Raw genomic sequence first — 15,512 nt, forward strand, 5'->3', positions numbered from 1 at the left:
CTGTGCAGCGTCTAAGGGTTCCGGTCTCCGAGCACTGAAAACATCTCCTCCTGCCACCTTCCTCTCCACAACAGTGTCTCCTACCTAATTCAGCCCGAGGATGCACCCGTGTGGGGAAAACTGCAGACTCCCAGCCTCCTTCATGTTATCTCCCCCGGTCCGGGAATCTGAGACCAAGTACCGGAACGTTAATTGGCTCCTCCGCTTTCCGGCCGTAAAAGACTCGCGGTGACAACTTCCGCTTCCGGTTGGCTCCGGCTGGAGTGTTGAGTGTCCTGAGAGTTCAGATTGCTGTCAGGTAAATTAGGGAGTTGGTGGGAGACTTCTTGACTAGAAATAAGAGGGTGACTCTGTTCTGGGGCGGGCACAAAGGGCGAGATTAAATGGAGAGGGTGCCTAGCTGGGACAGCTCAAGAGGGAAGGAGATCGAAGAACTAGCAGGGGAGAGCTATAAAGTCCTGATCTAGAGCTGGGCTAGTGAGGGGTGGTTGGAGAAGCGCGCCATGAGAATTACTGGAGTTAAGTTTGTCTCTGCTGCACGCAACATCCCTCCCCCCCACCCCCGGGTGTTTGTTTGTTTGTTTTGGTTACCTTTGGATCGAGTACGGCAGAAGAACAGGCCCTACCCCGAAAATATGTAAAATAGAAAACCTGCATCACCAGCTTGTATAGTTTTCAGCAAGATTCTTCTGGTATAAGTATGGTACAATGAAAAAGCGGTGTACAAAGTCCACCACTTTTAGAATGCAAACTTCTGAAGTTGCACAAACGTAAGAGCAGAGACTGGAAGGGACACTGAAAGCGGTAGCAATTGGTTTTTTTTTTTTTTCATATTATAGTATTCTCAATTTTTTTTAAATGAGTGGAAGTTGCATTACGTATTGGAAAGTCTTTGGTGAACGGTGAAATCGCATGAAGTGGAATATCATTGTCCTCTTAATCTTCTTAGGGAAAGCGGGCCTGCAGTTTTCCAGTGCTAGAGCCGATCCCCTGAGTGGTGATTGGTCACCACTAAACTCAGAAGTTCATTTGAGACGTAGGTATGATGGCGTGGTCTTTGTTGAACTAATTTCTTTACTATTCTTATTTGAGTAGTTTTGAAAGCGAAATAATCATCAATTGTTGAGTCCTTGGCACAATATAAGTCACTTTTTAATTTTATTTTTTGTCAAACATTCATAACAGAAGGGTGTATAAAACATACCTACATTTTAAGGTAAACACCTCAGGTTAAGAAATAAAGCATTGAGCCGGCGCCGCAGCTCACTAGGCTAATCCTCCGCCTTGCGGCGCCGGCACACCGGGTTCTAGTCCCGGTCGGGGCACCGATCCTGTCCCGGTTGCCCCTCTTCCAGGCCAGCTCTCTGCTGTGGCCAGGGAGTGCAGTGGAGGATGGCCCAAGTGCTTGGGCTCTGCACCCCATGGGAGACCAGGAGAAGCACCTGGCTCCTGCCATCGGATCAGCGCGTTGCGCCGGCCGCAGCGCGCCTACGGCGGCGGCCATTGGAGGGTGAACCAACGGCAAAGGAAGACCTTTCTCTCTGTCTCTCTCTCTCACTGTCCACTCTGCCTGTCAAAAAAGAAATAAAGCATTGCTTTCTCAACAGGGGTGATCACCCTTCAAGGGGGTGAGAATTGGTTGGGGAGGGGAATTGGTACAATGGCTTGTGTCACTGCAAAGGACCACATTACATAAGCAGATATATAGTATACCTATGATGGTAAAATTTCATTGGGGAAGGGTGTGATGGAACATGATTGGGAAAAATATCTAAAAGCCTCCTTAGAGGGACAGTAATTTTTTTTTAAAGATTTATTCATTTTATTTGAGAGAGTTAGAAGAAGAGACAGAGACATAGATCTTCCATCCCTTGACCTCAACAGCCAGGGCTGGGCCAATCTGAAGCCAAGAGACTGAGCTCTTTCCAGGTCTCCCACGGGTGCAGGGGCCTACACACTTGAACCATCTTCCCCTGCTTTCCGAGGCACATTAGCAGGGAGCTGGATCAGAAGTGGAGCAGCGTGGTCTCAATTAACAACAGTGCCAGAACCAGAGAGACAGAAAAAATGGTTTTAAAACACTGCCTTAGAAGCTACCTGTATTGGCTTTTGTGATTCCATCTCCTTGTCCACTGAGAGGTAGCCATTATCCTGATTTGTGAGACTATACTTATTTAGTTTCCCCTCTATGTTGCATCCCATAAAGAATGAATTGTTAGGCTTTTTCCAATATGCTATATAAATAGAGTCAAAATGCATGTGTCTTCTTTCGGAATCACCCCTTGCTCATTGTTTGGAGATGCATTCATACTTTTGCATGTTGTTTTTTGTTGTATAGTACCCCATACTGTTTACCATAATACTTTCTACTATCGTTGGATGTTTGGATTGCTTACAGTGTGGAGCTAGCAAAGATAGTGTGGCTATAAGGATTCTTGCAAAAGATAATTGCTTGTTATATACATGCAAGAGCTTCTCTAGAGTAGTGCTGTCCAATAAAAATATAATGCAGATCACATGTAATTTTAGATTTTCTAGTAGCCATATTAAACTAAAAAGAAACACAATTAATAATATATCTCCTCTAACCCAATATATTCAAAATACTATTTTAAGATAGAATGAGGGGCCGGCGCCGTGGCTTAACAGGCTAATCCTCTGCCTTGTGGCGCCGGCACACCGGGTTCTAGTCCCGGTTGGGGCGCCGGATTCTATCCCGGTTGCCCCTCTTCCAGGCCAGCTCTCTGCTATGGCCCGGGAAGGCAGTGGAGGATGGCCCAAGTCTTTGGGCCCTGCACCCGCATGCAAGACCAGGAAAAGCACCTGGCTCCTGCCATCGGATCAGCGCGATGCGCCGGCCGCAGCGGCCATTGGAGGGTGAACCAATGGCAAAAAGGAAGACCTTTCTCTCTGTCTCTCTCTCTCACTATCCACTCTGCCTGTTTAAAAAAAAAAAAAAAAAAAAAAAAAAAGATAGAATGAGGGGCCGGCGCCGTGGTGCACTAGGTTAATCTTCCGCCTGTGGCGCCGGCATCCCATATGCGCGCCAGGTTCTAGTCCTGGTTGCTCCTCTTCCAATCCCGCTCTCTGCTGTGGCCTGGGAGGGCAGTGGAGGACGGCCCAAGTGCTTGGACCTTGCACCTGCATGGGAGACCAGGAAGAAGCACCTGGCTCCTGGTTTCGGACAGGCTCGGTGCTGGCCGTAGTGGCCATTTGGGAGTGAACCAACAGAAGGAAGACCTTTCTCTCTGTCTCTCTCCCTCACTAACTCTATCTGTCAAATAAAAAAAAAAAAGAAAAAACGAATGAATATTAGGCTATTAGTGAAATATTTCACATTTTTATACTGTCATCAAAAGTATTATACAGAATAAGGTATACTTTCAAACTATCTCAGTTTGTGTGCTAAGTTTTCATAGACATAAACACTTAATCTGTGTTTATATTTATAAAGCTTACAATTCATGGATGGACATTGTGGCGCAGCAAGTCAACCTGTTGCTTGGAACAACCACATCCTTTAACGGAGTGCCTGGGATCAAGTTCCCCCTCTACCTTCCTGCTAATGCACTCAAGCTGTGGCAGATCATGACCTAAGTGCTTGGGTTCCTGTCACCCATATAGGAGACCCAGTTGGAGTTCTTGGCTCCTGGCTTCCACCTGGCCTAGTCCTTTCCATTTGGGGCATTTGGGAGGTTAACCAGAGGCTGGAAGACTTCTCTATCACTCAGCCTTTTAAGTGAACATTTCTTAAAAATAGTGGATTCCTATACCTAAATTGTTCCAAATATACTTTAATATTTTCCAATAACTGATTTGAGAATCCATTTTGAAATTTAAATTAATTATGTTTCCCAGTTTCTCAGTTGGACTAGCCACATTTCAAGTGCCAGTGGCCACCACACTGGACCCCGCAGATCTAGAGTCTGTGTACCTAGGAGTACAATTGCTGGCTGTTGTATTTGGATGTCCAGCCTTTCTAGGTCATGCCAGTTTTTCAGGATGATTGTGCTGTCACATTCTCATCCCCTGGTGAGAAAGTGAAAGGTATATCACAGTGTGTTTTCCCCAGTTCTCACAATCTTACAAGGTGGGCTTTATCCTCACATGAAGAAACTGAAATTCAGAGGATTCGCCTAGGATTTTACAGCTGTTAGCGGTGCAGACTAGAATTCCAAACTCTTTTCCTTCAGGAGATTGGGATATCACTGTTTGATTTATGGCTCTTCTGAAATGCTTGTAATTTTTAAGAGAAAATTAAAGGTTCTCTAGAAATAATGTGGTTCAACTTGTTCTTACTGAAAAGAAGCGTGAGGGGTCTGCTGGGGCACAGTGGGTTAGGATGTTAGGAAGAAGCCAAGACATTGTCATTCAAAATAAATGCTTCTTTCTTTTATTATATATTGAATCTCAAAAGTCAGTGTGAAATCTGAAACCATAATTTTTTCCCTTCATGTTATTGTTTTAACTTGTGTTTGGTGGCTGTTGTTTTTCATTCTCTGTTAAATATGGAAGTCAATATTTTGTAATCTTAACATGTTTATAAATATTAGATGTAGGTTAACTTGTCAGAATTAATATGTGTTTTTTTCCTTATCTTGGAACTGTTTAATAAAATGAACATTTTGTCTTCTACAATGTAGTAGAAGAAGTGTTGCCTTATTATTGAATGCAGATATAATTGTAATTATTTGGCTGGCTTTATTTCAGAAGAGCAGTGATTATAGAATTAGAACTGCTGACCTTATATAGAGTATGATATAGCTTTATTAATTCATACCCCTTAATTTGAAATTTGTCACAATGTAAATAGGGACTGAGATGTTTATTCTTATACTGCCTATAAAAATAACACTAGTAAAACTGAAGTCTCCCCTTTGGGGACATACTTTATTTAAGGAACCAAACTTATTGACTAAAATGGGAGCCTAAGGTCTCTGTTGGTCTAATTCAGGAAAAATAAACTGCAGTCTATGAACCAAATCTTGCCTGCTGTCTATACTTGCATGGTCCATGAGCCAAGAATGTGTTTTTTAAAAATATTTTTAAAAGATTTTATTTATTTATTTGAGAGGTAGAGTTACAGACGGTGAGAGAGAGAGACAGAGAGAAATGTCTTCCATCCGTTGGTTCATTCCCCAAATGGCCGCAACAGCCGGAGCTGCACCAGAAGCTTCTTCCAGGTCTCCCATGCAGGTGCAGGGGCCCAAGCACTTGGGCCATCCTCCACTGCTTTCCCAGGCCATAGCAGAGAGCTGGATGGGAAGAGGAGCAGCCAGGACTAGAACTGGTGCCCATATGGGATGCTGGCGCCACAGGCAGAGGATTAACTTACTGCATCACAGCGTTGGGCCCGTAAATATTTTTATTATTTATTTATTTATTTGAAAAGCAGAATTACAGAGAGAGAGGGAGAGACGGAAAAATCTTCCATCCACAGGTTCATTCCTCAGATGGTTGCAGTGGCTGGATCTGGGCCAGGCCAAACCCAGCAACCTATGCGGTTGGTCTCCTGTGTGGGTGGCAGGGGCCCAAGCACTTAGGCCATCTTTGTCTTTTTTTTTTTTTAAGGTTTATTTATTTATTTGAAAAGCAGAGTTACAGAGAGATGGGGGGAGGTCTTCCATCTGCCAGTTCACTCCTCAAATGGCCACAATGGCTGGAGCTGAGCTGATCCAGAGCCAGAAGCTTCTTCCAGATCTCCCATGCTGGGTACAGGGGCCCAAGGACTTGGGCCATCTCTTACTGCTTTCCCAGGCCAAGGCAGAGAGCTGGATCAGGAATGGAGCAGGCAGGACTCAAACCAGCGTTGGGCCATCTTCTGCTGCTTTCCCAGGTGCATTAACAGTGAGCTAGATGGGAAGTGGAGCAGCTGAAACTCAAACCAGCACTCTTGTGGGAATGCATGTATCACAGGCCGTGGGTTAACCTGCTGTGCCACAACGATGACCTCCTCTAAGAAATTTTTTTAAGATTTATTTTATTTATTGGACAGGCAGAGTAACAGAGAAATATCTTCCATCAGCTGATTCACTCCCCAAATAGCTGCAACAGCCAGAGCTAGGCCAGGTTGAAGCCAGGAGCCTGGAACTCCATTCAGTTCTCCCACATGGGCACAGGGACTCAAGTACTTAGTACATCTTCTGCTACTTTCCCAGGCACATTAGCAGGGAACTGAAGCAGCTGGGACTTTCATGGGAGGCACAAGTCACAGTTAACAGCTTAACCTCCTGTGCCACAACACTGGACCCCTGAGAACATTTTTTAAGATTTTTTTTTTAAAAGATTCATTTATTTGGCCGGCGCCGTGGCTCAACAGGCTAATCCTCCGCCTTGCGGCGCCGGCACACCGGGTTCTAGTCCCGGTCGGGGCACCGATCCTGTCCCGGTTGCCCCTCTTCCAGGCCAGCTCTCTGCTGTGGCCAGGGAGTGCAGTGGAGGATGGCCCAAGTGTTTGGGCTCTGCACCCCATGGGAGACCAGGAGAAGCACCTGGCTCCTGCCATCGGAACAGCGCGGTGCGCCGGCCGCAGCGCACTACCGCGGCGGCCATTAGAGGGTGAACCAATGGCAAAGGAAGACCTTTCTCTCTGTCTCTCTCTCTCTCTCACTGTCCACTCTGCCTGTCAAAAATAAAAAAATTTAAAAAAAAAATTAAAAAAAAAAGATTCATTTATTTATTTATTTGAAAGGCAGAGTTACAAAGATAGACAGAGATCTTCTATAAACTGGTTTGCTCCCTAAATGGCTGCCATGGCTGGGGCTAGGGAAGGTCAAAGTCAGGAGGCAGAACTCCATCCAGGTCTCCCACGAAGGTGCAGCTTAACCCACTGCTTTCTGAGGCACATTAGCAGGGAACTGAATCAGAAGTGGAGCATCTGGGACTCGAACAGGTGCCCATATGGAAGACCAGCAGCAGTTTAACCCACTGTACCAGAATGCTGGCCCCCTAGAATGTTTTATTCAGATGAACATTTGCAGTCACTTTAATGTTAAGGAACACCAACCTTAAGCCCTAGTTGAGCAAAAGGTTATCCCGAAAGAAGGGAATTCCATGTTTCTCATCTGTAGGCCTGTGTTACAAAGAATTGTACTTAGTTATTATTTTATTTTTAACTTTATCAATAAAATATGTGTGGAAATTTGTTTTCTCTCTTTATACATGTATCTACACAATATCCTCAATTTTACCTCTCTTGCCCACGAAGCCTAAGATATTTGACTACAGAAAAAGTTTATTTGGGGCCGGCGCTGTGGCGCAGCGGGTTAAAGCCCTTGCCTAAAGCTCTGGCATCCCATATGGGCACCGGTTCGAGACCCGGCTGCTCCTCTTCCGATCCAGCTCTCTGCTATGTCCTGGGAGAGCAGCAGAAGATGGACCAAGACCTTGGGCCCCTGCACCCACGTGGGAGACCTGGAAGAAACACCTGGTTCCTGGCTTTGGATCAGCACAGCTCCTGCTATTACGGCCATCTGGGGAGTGAACCAGTAGATGGAAGACCTCGCTCTCTGTCTCACCCTCTCTCTGTAACTGTCTTTCATATAAATAAAATAAATTTTTAGGCCGGCGCCGTGTCTCAACAGGCTAATCCTCCACCTGCAGTGCCGGCACACTGGGTTCTAGTCCTGGTCGGGGCACCGGATTCTGTCCCGGTTGCCCCTCTTCCAGGCTAGCTCTCTGCTGTGGCCCAGGAGTGCAGTGGAGGATGGTCCAAGTGCTTGGGCCCTGCACCCCATGGGAGACCAGGAGAAGCACCTGGCTCCTGCCTCTGGACAGCACAGTGCACCGGTCCCAGCGGTCATTGGAGGGTGAACCAACAGCAAAGGAAGACCTTTCTCTCTGTCTCTCTCTCTCTCACTGTCCACTCTGCCTGTCAAAACACACACACACACACACAATAAATCTTTAAACCAAAAAAAAGTTTATTTAATTATGTTTAAAGAGTAATGTTACTGCATTTTAAGAGAATCATCTAAACAAAGCAGATAATAAAACAATATGTACATTTTTGTTAATGCATAATTTTGCAGTAGGACTTAAAAAAGAAGACAACATTGCTTAGCATTTAGGAGCAAGGTTTCTGAAACCAAATTGCAAAATTCAAATTATAATTGTACCATTTCCTATTTTTGTTACCTTCACAGAGTTACTTAATTTCTTGAATCTCCTAGTCTTCATCATAAATGGGGATGGTCTTAGTCTATGTTCCGAGTTATTTTAGAAGTAGTGGAGTTAAGGGTCAGCATTGTGGCGTGGTGGGTGAAGCTGTAATATGCAATGCTGGCTTCCCATATGGGCACCAGTGCATGTCTGGCTGCTCGACTTCTAATCCAGCTTCCTGCTAATGACCTGAGAAAAGCACCAGAGATGGCCCAAGTGTTTGGGCCCCTGCCTCCCAGGTGGGAGACCCAGATGAAGCTCCTGGCTCCTGGCTTTGAAGTGGCGCAGCCGTGGCCATTGTGGCCATTTGGGAAGTGAACCAGCGGAGAGAAGATCTCTATCTATTCCTGTCTCTTTTGCTCACTCTTTCAAATAAATCTTAAAAAAAAAAAGACAATGGAGTTAATACATGTAAAGCATAGGGCACCTGGCACATAGGGCCCAATAAATATTTACCATTATTAATTATTATAATGACAAAAGGAAAAAATAGTGATTATTTCTGAGTAGCAGAATTACTGACTAGCTTTTTAATATTTTATATATGTGTATTTCCTGTGTACATATATTAGTTACGTAATAAGAGTATTATAAAATCTTCAACAAAGATTTTTCATGTTTATATCTTTTTTAAAAGTATGAACTGTTTCACTTGAAACATAAACAACAAATTTGGCTTTTTAATATCTCTGATCTGCTATTTCTCCCATAATGTTACTCTTTCCTGTAGGCATGGCCCCTGGACATGGGCACGGGCATGAACACGGTCATAGTCATGGAAAAATGGAACTTCCAGATTATAGACAATGGAAGATAGAAGGGACACCATTAGAAATTGTCCAGGAGAAGCTGGCAGCACGGGGGCTGAGGGATCCATGGGGCCGGTAAGATGAATTAAGTAATTTAGATAGCATTTATCTTAGAGAATTAGTGTCTGTGTTCCTTTTCAATGTATTCTCTTTAAACAATCATGGGAAATGGCTTTTTAAATAAAGTTTTAAAAATTACCTTTATTGGAGTATCATGTATGGTAAAATTCACTCATTTTAAGTGTATAATTCCATTAGTTTTGACACATACACAATTATGTAACCACCACAGTCATGGTACAAAATACTTCCATTATCCCAAAAAGTCCTCTCGTGGCCTTATGGCCCTTAGCAGTCAATGTTCTTCGAGGCTCCTGGCAGCCTTTGATCTGCATTGTTGCTATAGTTTTGCCTTTTCTAAAATTTCATATAATTGGAATCATCCCTATATTGCTTTGTTGTCTTTTGTTCTGGCCTCTTTAACTTAACATAATGTTTTGACACTTAACGTTTGTTGCAGCTATCCCTAATTTTTCCTTTTTAATGCTTTTTAATTTTAAATCCATTATATAGGTATACCTCATATTGTTTACCATTTACTAGTTTGTTTCTAGCTTTTGGCTATAATGAATAAAGCTGCTATAACCATTCAAGTACAAGTCTATGTGAGCATATATTTTCATTTCTATTGGGTAAATACCTAAGAATGGGATTTCTAGATCATATGATAAATGTATAATTGATTATATAAAAGCTGTCAATCCAGGATAGGCATTTGGCCTAGTAATTAAGATGCTGGTTAAGATGCCCGTGTTCCAGTCAGAGTAGCTGGGTTCTGTATTGGCTGTAGCTCTGGCTCCTAATTCCAGCTTCCTACTAATGCAAACCTGGGAGGCAGAAGGTGATGGCTCAAGCAGAAAATCTAGCTTCTAAAATTCAGACTTCTGTGACAGGGAAAAGCTGTAAGCCTCTTGAATAGTAATAATAATGTCAAGTGTTACACCTTCCTCTGCCAAAATATCTCACACGTTAGCATGTTTAATAATAGCCCTGTAAGGCACAGAGTGATCATCACTGAATAGAAGAAGTGAACCCTGACAGGTTAATTACTTGCCCACCCTGAAAGGTTATAATTCTAGGAAAAGCAGGAGAACAAAGATTAATACTCAGTTTTCTAACGTCATCTTTCCATGATGTAACGACCAGTATGGGCTGCACCTAGGCAATCTGTGACAGATGGGCTGGAGTGAATCCTGTATTTGACAATTCTGAAACATCCTGAGTAATAGGACTAGAAAATATGAAATCATCGAGGGTTTTTTATTTTATTTTATACTTGAAACTTGAAAATATATTCTTTTTTTTTTTTTTTAAGATTTTATTTTTATTTGAGAGGCAGAGTTACAGACAGAGAAAGGGAGAGAAGGGCGTTCCATCTGCTTTATTTTATTTATCAGTTCACTCCCCAAATGGCCACAATGGCTGGGGCTGGGCAGATCCAAAGCCAGAAGCCAGGAGCTTCCTCCATGTCTCCTACATGAGTGCAGGTGCCCAAGCACTTGGACCATCCTCCACTGCTTTCCCAGGCCACAAGCAGAGAGCTGGATCGGGAGAGGAGAGGCCAGGACACGAACCAAGCCCAAACAGGATACCAGGGCCACAAGCAGAGGCTCAACCTACTATACCACAGCACCGACTCCAGGGAATATATTCTTTTTTTTTTTTTTTTTTTTAAGATTTTGTTTATTCATTTGAGAGGTAGAGCTACAGACAGAGAGAGGTCTTCTCTCTGCTGGTTCACTCCCCAAATGGCAACAACTGCTGGAACTGAGCTGATCCAGAGCCAGGAGCTTCTTTTGGGTCTCCCACACGGTTGCAGGGGCCCAAGCACCTGAGCCATCTTCCACTCCTTTCCCAGGCCAAAGGCAGAGAGCTAGATTTGGAAGAGGGGCAGCCAGGACACAAACCAGTGCCCTTAAGGGATGCCAGTGCCACAGGCAGAGGCTTAGCCTACTATGCCACAGTGTGCCCCAGCAATATATTCTTAATTAACCTTTGCCACAGTAAATCCTGTTGTGATCTATTTAGGTTATCTTCCTATAAGTTTGCATTTAAATGTGTTAGAAAGATGAAAAATTAAATTTTATTTTACTCAGTGAATGTCCACAGCTTGTATGTAATTATAATTTTTTCTTTTTTCTCTTCTAGCAATGAAGCCTGGAGATACATGGGTGACTTTGCACACAATGTTTCCTTTATTGGTGCGTTACTGAAAGGATTCAAATGGGGATTTGCTGCATTTGTGGTAGCTGTGGGGGCTGAATATTACCTGGAGTCCCAGAAGAAAGACAAGAAGCATCACTGAAGGTAGTGCCTGAAAGTCTCTTGTTGGCTTCCTAACTCGTATAAATATAAGATTCTTCACTGTAGCCCACTTGTATGTATGTTTATCCCCTAAAGAATACTGATAAGATTTAATAAAGTAAGAAAAATGTATGCTGGTCTGTTTTGTCCTTCTTAAAAAAATTTTTGAAAAAAGTATCTCAAGCCATATCAGATTTTATTTGGAATACCTGGTGTGGGCTGGGTTCTGTCAGCAGTGCATCCTGCAGACAGCTTGCATATATTGAACAAATGTATATGCTCTAACGTTCTTAAACGGAATGGGACTTGGCCTTGTTGTTTTTCCCACTCTCTAAAGGTGGCTTAGATGGACCTAGATTGTACTGTCAAATATTTGCTGCCTACTTCTCATTGACGTATTTGTAGGTCATTTTTTCTGTGTGATGGTATATTTTAAGCTTGCTTTAATCCTCATTTTTCCCATATTGTGAGAAGCTTGGTGGTTTTTTTTCTTCTGTGTTTCTAACGATAAGCTAGACATTATCTCCATATCATTTATTTTTAAAGCTTTATTTATTTATTTGAAAGTCAGAGTTACACACAGAGAGAAGGAGAGACAGAGAGTGAGAGAGATCTTCCATCTACTGGTCCACACCACAATTGGCCGCAATGGCTGGAGCTGCGCCAATCTGAAGCCAGGAGCCAGGAGCTTCTTCCGGGTCTCCCAGGCAGGTGCAGAGGCCCAAGGACTTGGGTCATCTTCCAGTGCTTTTCCAGGCCATAGCAGAGAGCCGGATCAGAAGTGGAGAAGCTGGGACTCAAACCGGCACCCATATCGCATGCCGGCACTGCCAGCAGTGGCTTTACCTGCTACACCACAGTGCAGGCCCCATCCATATCATTTTTAAATGGACTCATTTTCTTTCTTTTTTTGTTTTTATAAAGGTCTATTTATTTATTTATTTGAGAAGCAGAGTTACAGACACAGAGAAGACGAGGCACTCCTCAAATGGCCACTATTGCTGGTGTTTGGCCAATCTGAAGCTAGGAGCGAGGAGCTTCTTCTAGATCTTCCACGTGGGTGTAGGTATCCAAGCACTTGGCCATCATCCCTGCTTTCCCAGACCATTAGAAGGGAGCTGGATCAGAAGTAGAGCATCCAGGACTTGAACCAGCACCCATATAGGATGCTGGTGTCACAGGCCTAGGATTAGCCTACTATGCCACAGTGGACTCATTTTTTTTTTTTTTTTTTTTTGACAGGCAGAGTGGACAGTGAGAGAGAGACAGAGAGGAAGGTCTTCCTTTTGCCGTTGGTTCACCCTCCAATGGCCGCCGCGGTAGCGCACTGCGGCCTGCGCACCACGCTGTTCCGATGGCAGGAGCCAGGTGCTTCTCCTGGTCTCCCATGGGGTGCAGGGCCCAAGCACTTGGGCCATCCTCCACTGCACTCCCTGGCCACAGCAGAGAGCTGGCCTGGAAGAGGGGCAACCGGGACAGGATCGGTGCCCCGACCGGGACTAGAACCCGGTGTGCCGGCGCCGCAAGGCGGAGGATTAGCCTGTTGAGCCACAGCGCCGGCCCAGTGGACTCATTTTCTAACATGGCAGTCACCCAGATGGGATGTACCCATCTCAGTGGTGTACAAGGTCATCCATTATGATGAGAAGAGAAGCATTTAAACTCCTGTTTAATGAAAATTAAGTTTTTAAATGTTTTTAGATTTGCAGTGGAATTTTTCTCTCACATATGTGGATACCAAGTAGTCATGTAGAATTTGGGCTAAGTAAGGTATCCTGAGGGGAAAGTGAGAGCTCTTGCCACCAGAAGAGAGAATAAAAGGACTTTCTATGAGATTGCTACTGGCATTCTTTATATGTGCTCCACATGTGGAGTTTATTATCTGCTAGTTTGAATTAATCTTCATGAAGTAAGAAAGTGGCTCAAAAAGATTTTTGCAAAGAAATTGCATTACCAATAATGCAGGACCAAGCACACAAGAAGACATTGGCTGAGCTATAAACTCTTTGCCAGTTATGTTGGTCTAATAATGGGAAAAAACAACAGTAAAAAAGTCAGAAATATACTTATACTCACTATTAACTAGTACAATGAATCTTGCCCAAAGAGGGGATTGATCTGCATATAGTCATGATTAGCAAGACATTTTAAAACATGTTTAATCTTTGTCTTGCCTTTGTTACCTTTTCTCTCTCTCTCTCTTTTTTTTTTTTTTTAATTTTTTGCCAGGCAGAGTTAGACAGTGAGAGAGAGAGAGAGAGAGAGAGAGAGAGTTACAGACAGAGACAGAGAGAAAGGTCTTCCTTCTGTTGGTTCACTCCCCAAATAGCCGCTATGGCCGGCACGGCCAATCCAAAGCTAGGAGCCAGGTACTTCCTCCCGATCTCCCGTGCGGGTCCAGGGACCCGAACACTTGGGCCATACTCCTCTACCCTCCCGGGCCACAGCAGAGAGCTGGACTGGAAGAGGAGCAACTGGGACTAGTACCCGGCGCTCCAACCGGGACTAGAACCAGGGGTGCTGGCGCCGCAAGCAGAGGATTAGCCAAATGAGCCACGGTGCCGGCCTCTCTTTTCCTTTTTTTTTTTCTTTTTAAAGATTTTATTTATTTATTTGACAGGTAGAGTTACAGACAGTGAGAGGGAGAGACAGAGAGAAAAGTCTTCCCTCTGTTGGTTCACTCCCCAGATGGCCACAATGACTGGAGCTGTGCCGATCCGAAGCCAGGAGCCAGGAGCTTCTTCCGGGTCTCCTGCACGGGTGCAGGGGCCCAAACACTTGGGCCATCCTCCACTGCTTTCCCAGGCCATAGCAGAGAGCTGGACTGGAAGAGGAGCAGCGGGGACTAGAACTGGTGCCCATATGGGATGCCAGCGCCACAGTGGAGTATTAACCTACTGCGCCACGGCGCTGACCCCTCTTTTACTACTTTAAGATTTACTTTTTAAATTTTATTTAAATTATACAAGTTTTATGTATTTCATATATACATATTTAGGAACATAGGATACTTAACACCCTACCCTCCCTCCTGCCCACACTCCAACCATTCTTTCTCCTCCCTCTCCCATTCCCACTCTTAATTTTTACGAAGATCTACTTTCAGTTTACTTAATGATGGTAAAGTTAACCCTATACTAAGTAAAAAAGTTCAACAAATAGTATGAAGTAAAAACAAACAAACAAACAAACAAAAACCTTTCCCAACAGAAGAGACAAGGGAATATTTATTTGAGAGGCAGAGTAACAGACAGGTCATCCATCTACTGGTTCACTCCCCAAATGGCCTCAACAGCTGGAGCTGGGCTGATCTAGAGCCAGAAACCAGAAGTTCTTTGGATCTCCCACATGGGTGCAGGGGCCCAAAGCACTTGGGCCATCTTCCACTGCTTTCCCAGGCCATTAGCAGGGAGCTAGATCAGAAGTGGAGCTGCAGGGACTAGAACTGGCGCCCATATGGGATGCCAGCACTGCAGGCCAGGCAGAAGCTTAACCTACTATGCCACAGCAGCAGCATGAATTGGCTTTGGATTGGCCCAGCTCTGGCAATTACAGCCGTTTGGGAAGTGAACCAGAAGATGGAAGACTTTTCTGTGTCTCTCGCTCTCTCTGTAATTCCACCTCTCAAGTAAATAAATAAAATCTTTTTTAAAAATTTTATTTACAAGAGAGCACAACCACTCCCATCCATTAATTTTTTTTCTCCAAATGCTGCAACCGCCAGGACTGGGCCCAGTTGAAACTAGGAGCTAGGAACTCAATCCTGGTCTCCCTGGTGGGTAACAGAAGTCTGGTTGCTAAAGTCATCACCCCTGCCTCCTGAGGTGTACGTGGGCAGAAGGCTAGAACGGGGAGGAGGAGCCAGGAACTAAATACAGGCACTCTGATACGGAATATGGATGTTTTAACCAGCATCTTAACTGCTACGCCAAACACCTGCCCCCAGAGCCTTTTTTTTTTTTTTCCCCCTTTAAGATGTACTTATTTTATTTGAAAGAGTTACAGAGAGAGAGAGAGAGTCTTTCATCTGCCGGTTCACTCCCCAAATGGCTGCAATGGCCAGGGCCAGGCCACACTGAAACCAGGAGCCATGAGCTTCTCCCCAGTCTCCCACATAGGTGCAGGGGCCTAAGTACTTGGGCCACCTCGCACTGCTTTTCCCACGCCATTAGCAGGAAG

The 15,512-nt window shown here is 44.3% G+C and overlaps 1 protein-coding gene across 2 annotated transcripts; it reads left to right on the top strand.

Moving 5' to 3' along the window:
- Positions 1-188: 188 nt before the first annotated feature.
- On the top strand, positions 189-11,465 carry NDUFB3 (NADH:ubiquinone oxidoreductase subunit B3). 2 transcript variants are annotated; one of them, XM_062189895.1, is made up of 4 exons: positions 189-298; positions 950-1,036; positions 8,891-9,044; positions 11,178-11,465. In XM_062189895.1, exons 3-4 carry the CDS (start codon positions 8,893-8,895, stop codon positions 11,332-11,334), a joined length of 309 nt encoding a protein of 102 aa, XP_062045879.1. In that variant the 5' UTR covers positions 189-298; positions 950-1,036; positions 8,891-8,892; the 3' UTR covers positions 11,335-11,465. The 2 variants fall into 2 exon arrangements, with proteins under 2 accessions (XP_062045879.1, XP_062045875.1); XM_062189891.1 differs by having other exon boundaries at positions 190-298; positions 950-1,040.
- Positions 11,466-15,512: the final 4,047 nt, after the last annotated feature.

Source organism: Lepus europaeus, chromosome 1 (genome assembly GCF_033115175.1).
Source record: "Lepus europaeus isolate LE1 chromosome 1, mLepTim1.pri, whole genome shotgun sequence".
NCBI classification, from domain to species: domain Eukaryota; kingdom Metazoa; phylum Chordata; class Mammalia; order Lagomorpha; family Leporidae; genus Lepus; species Lepus europaeus.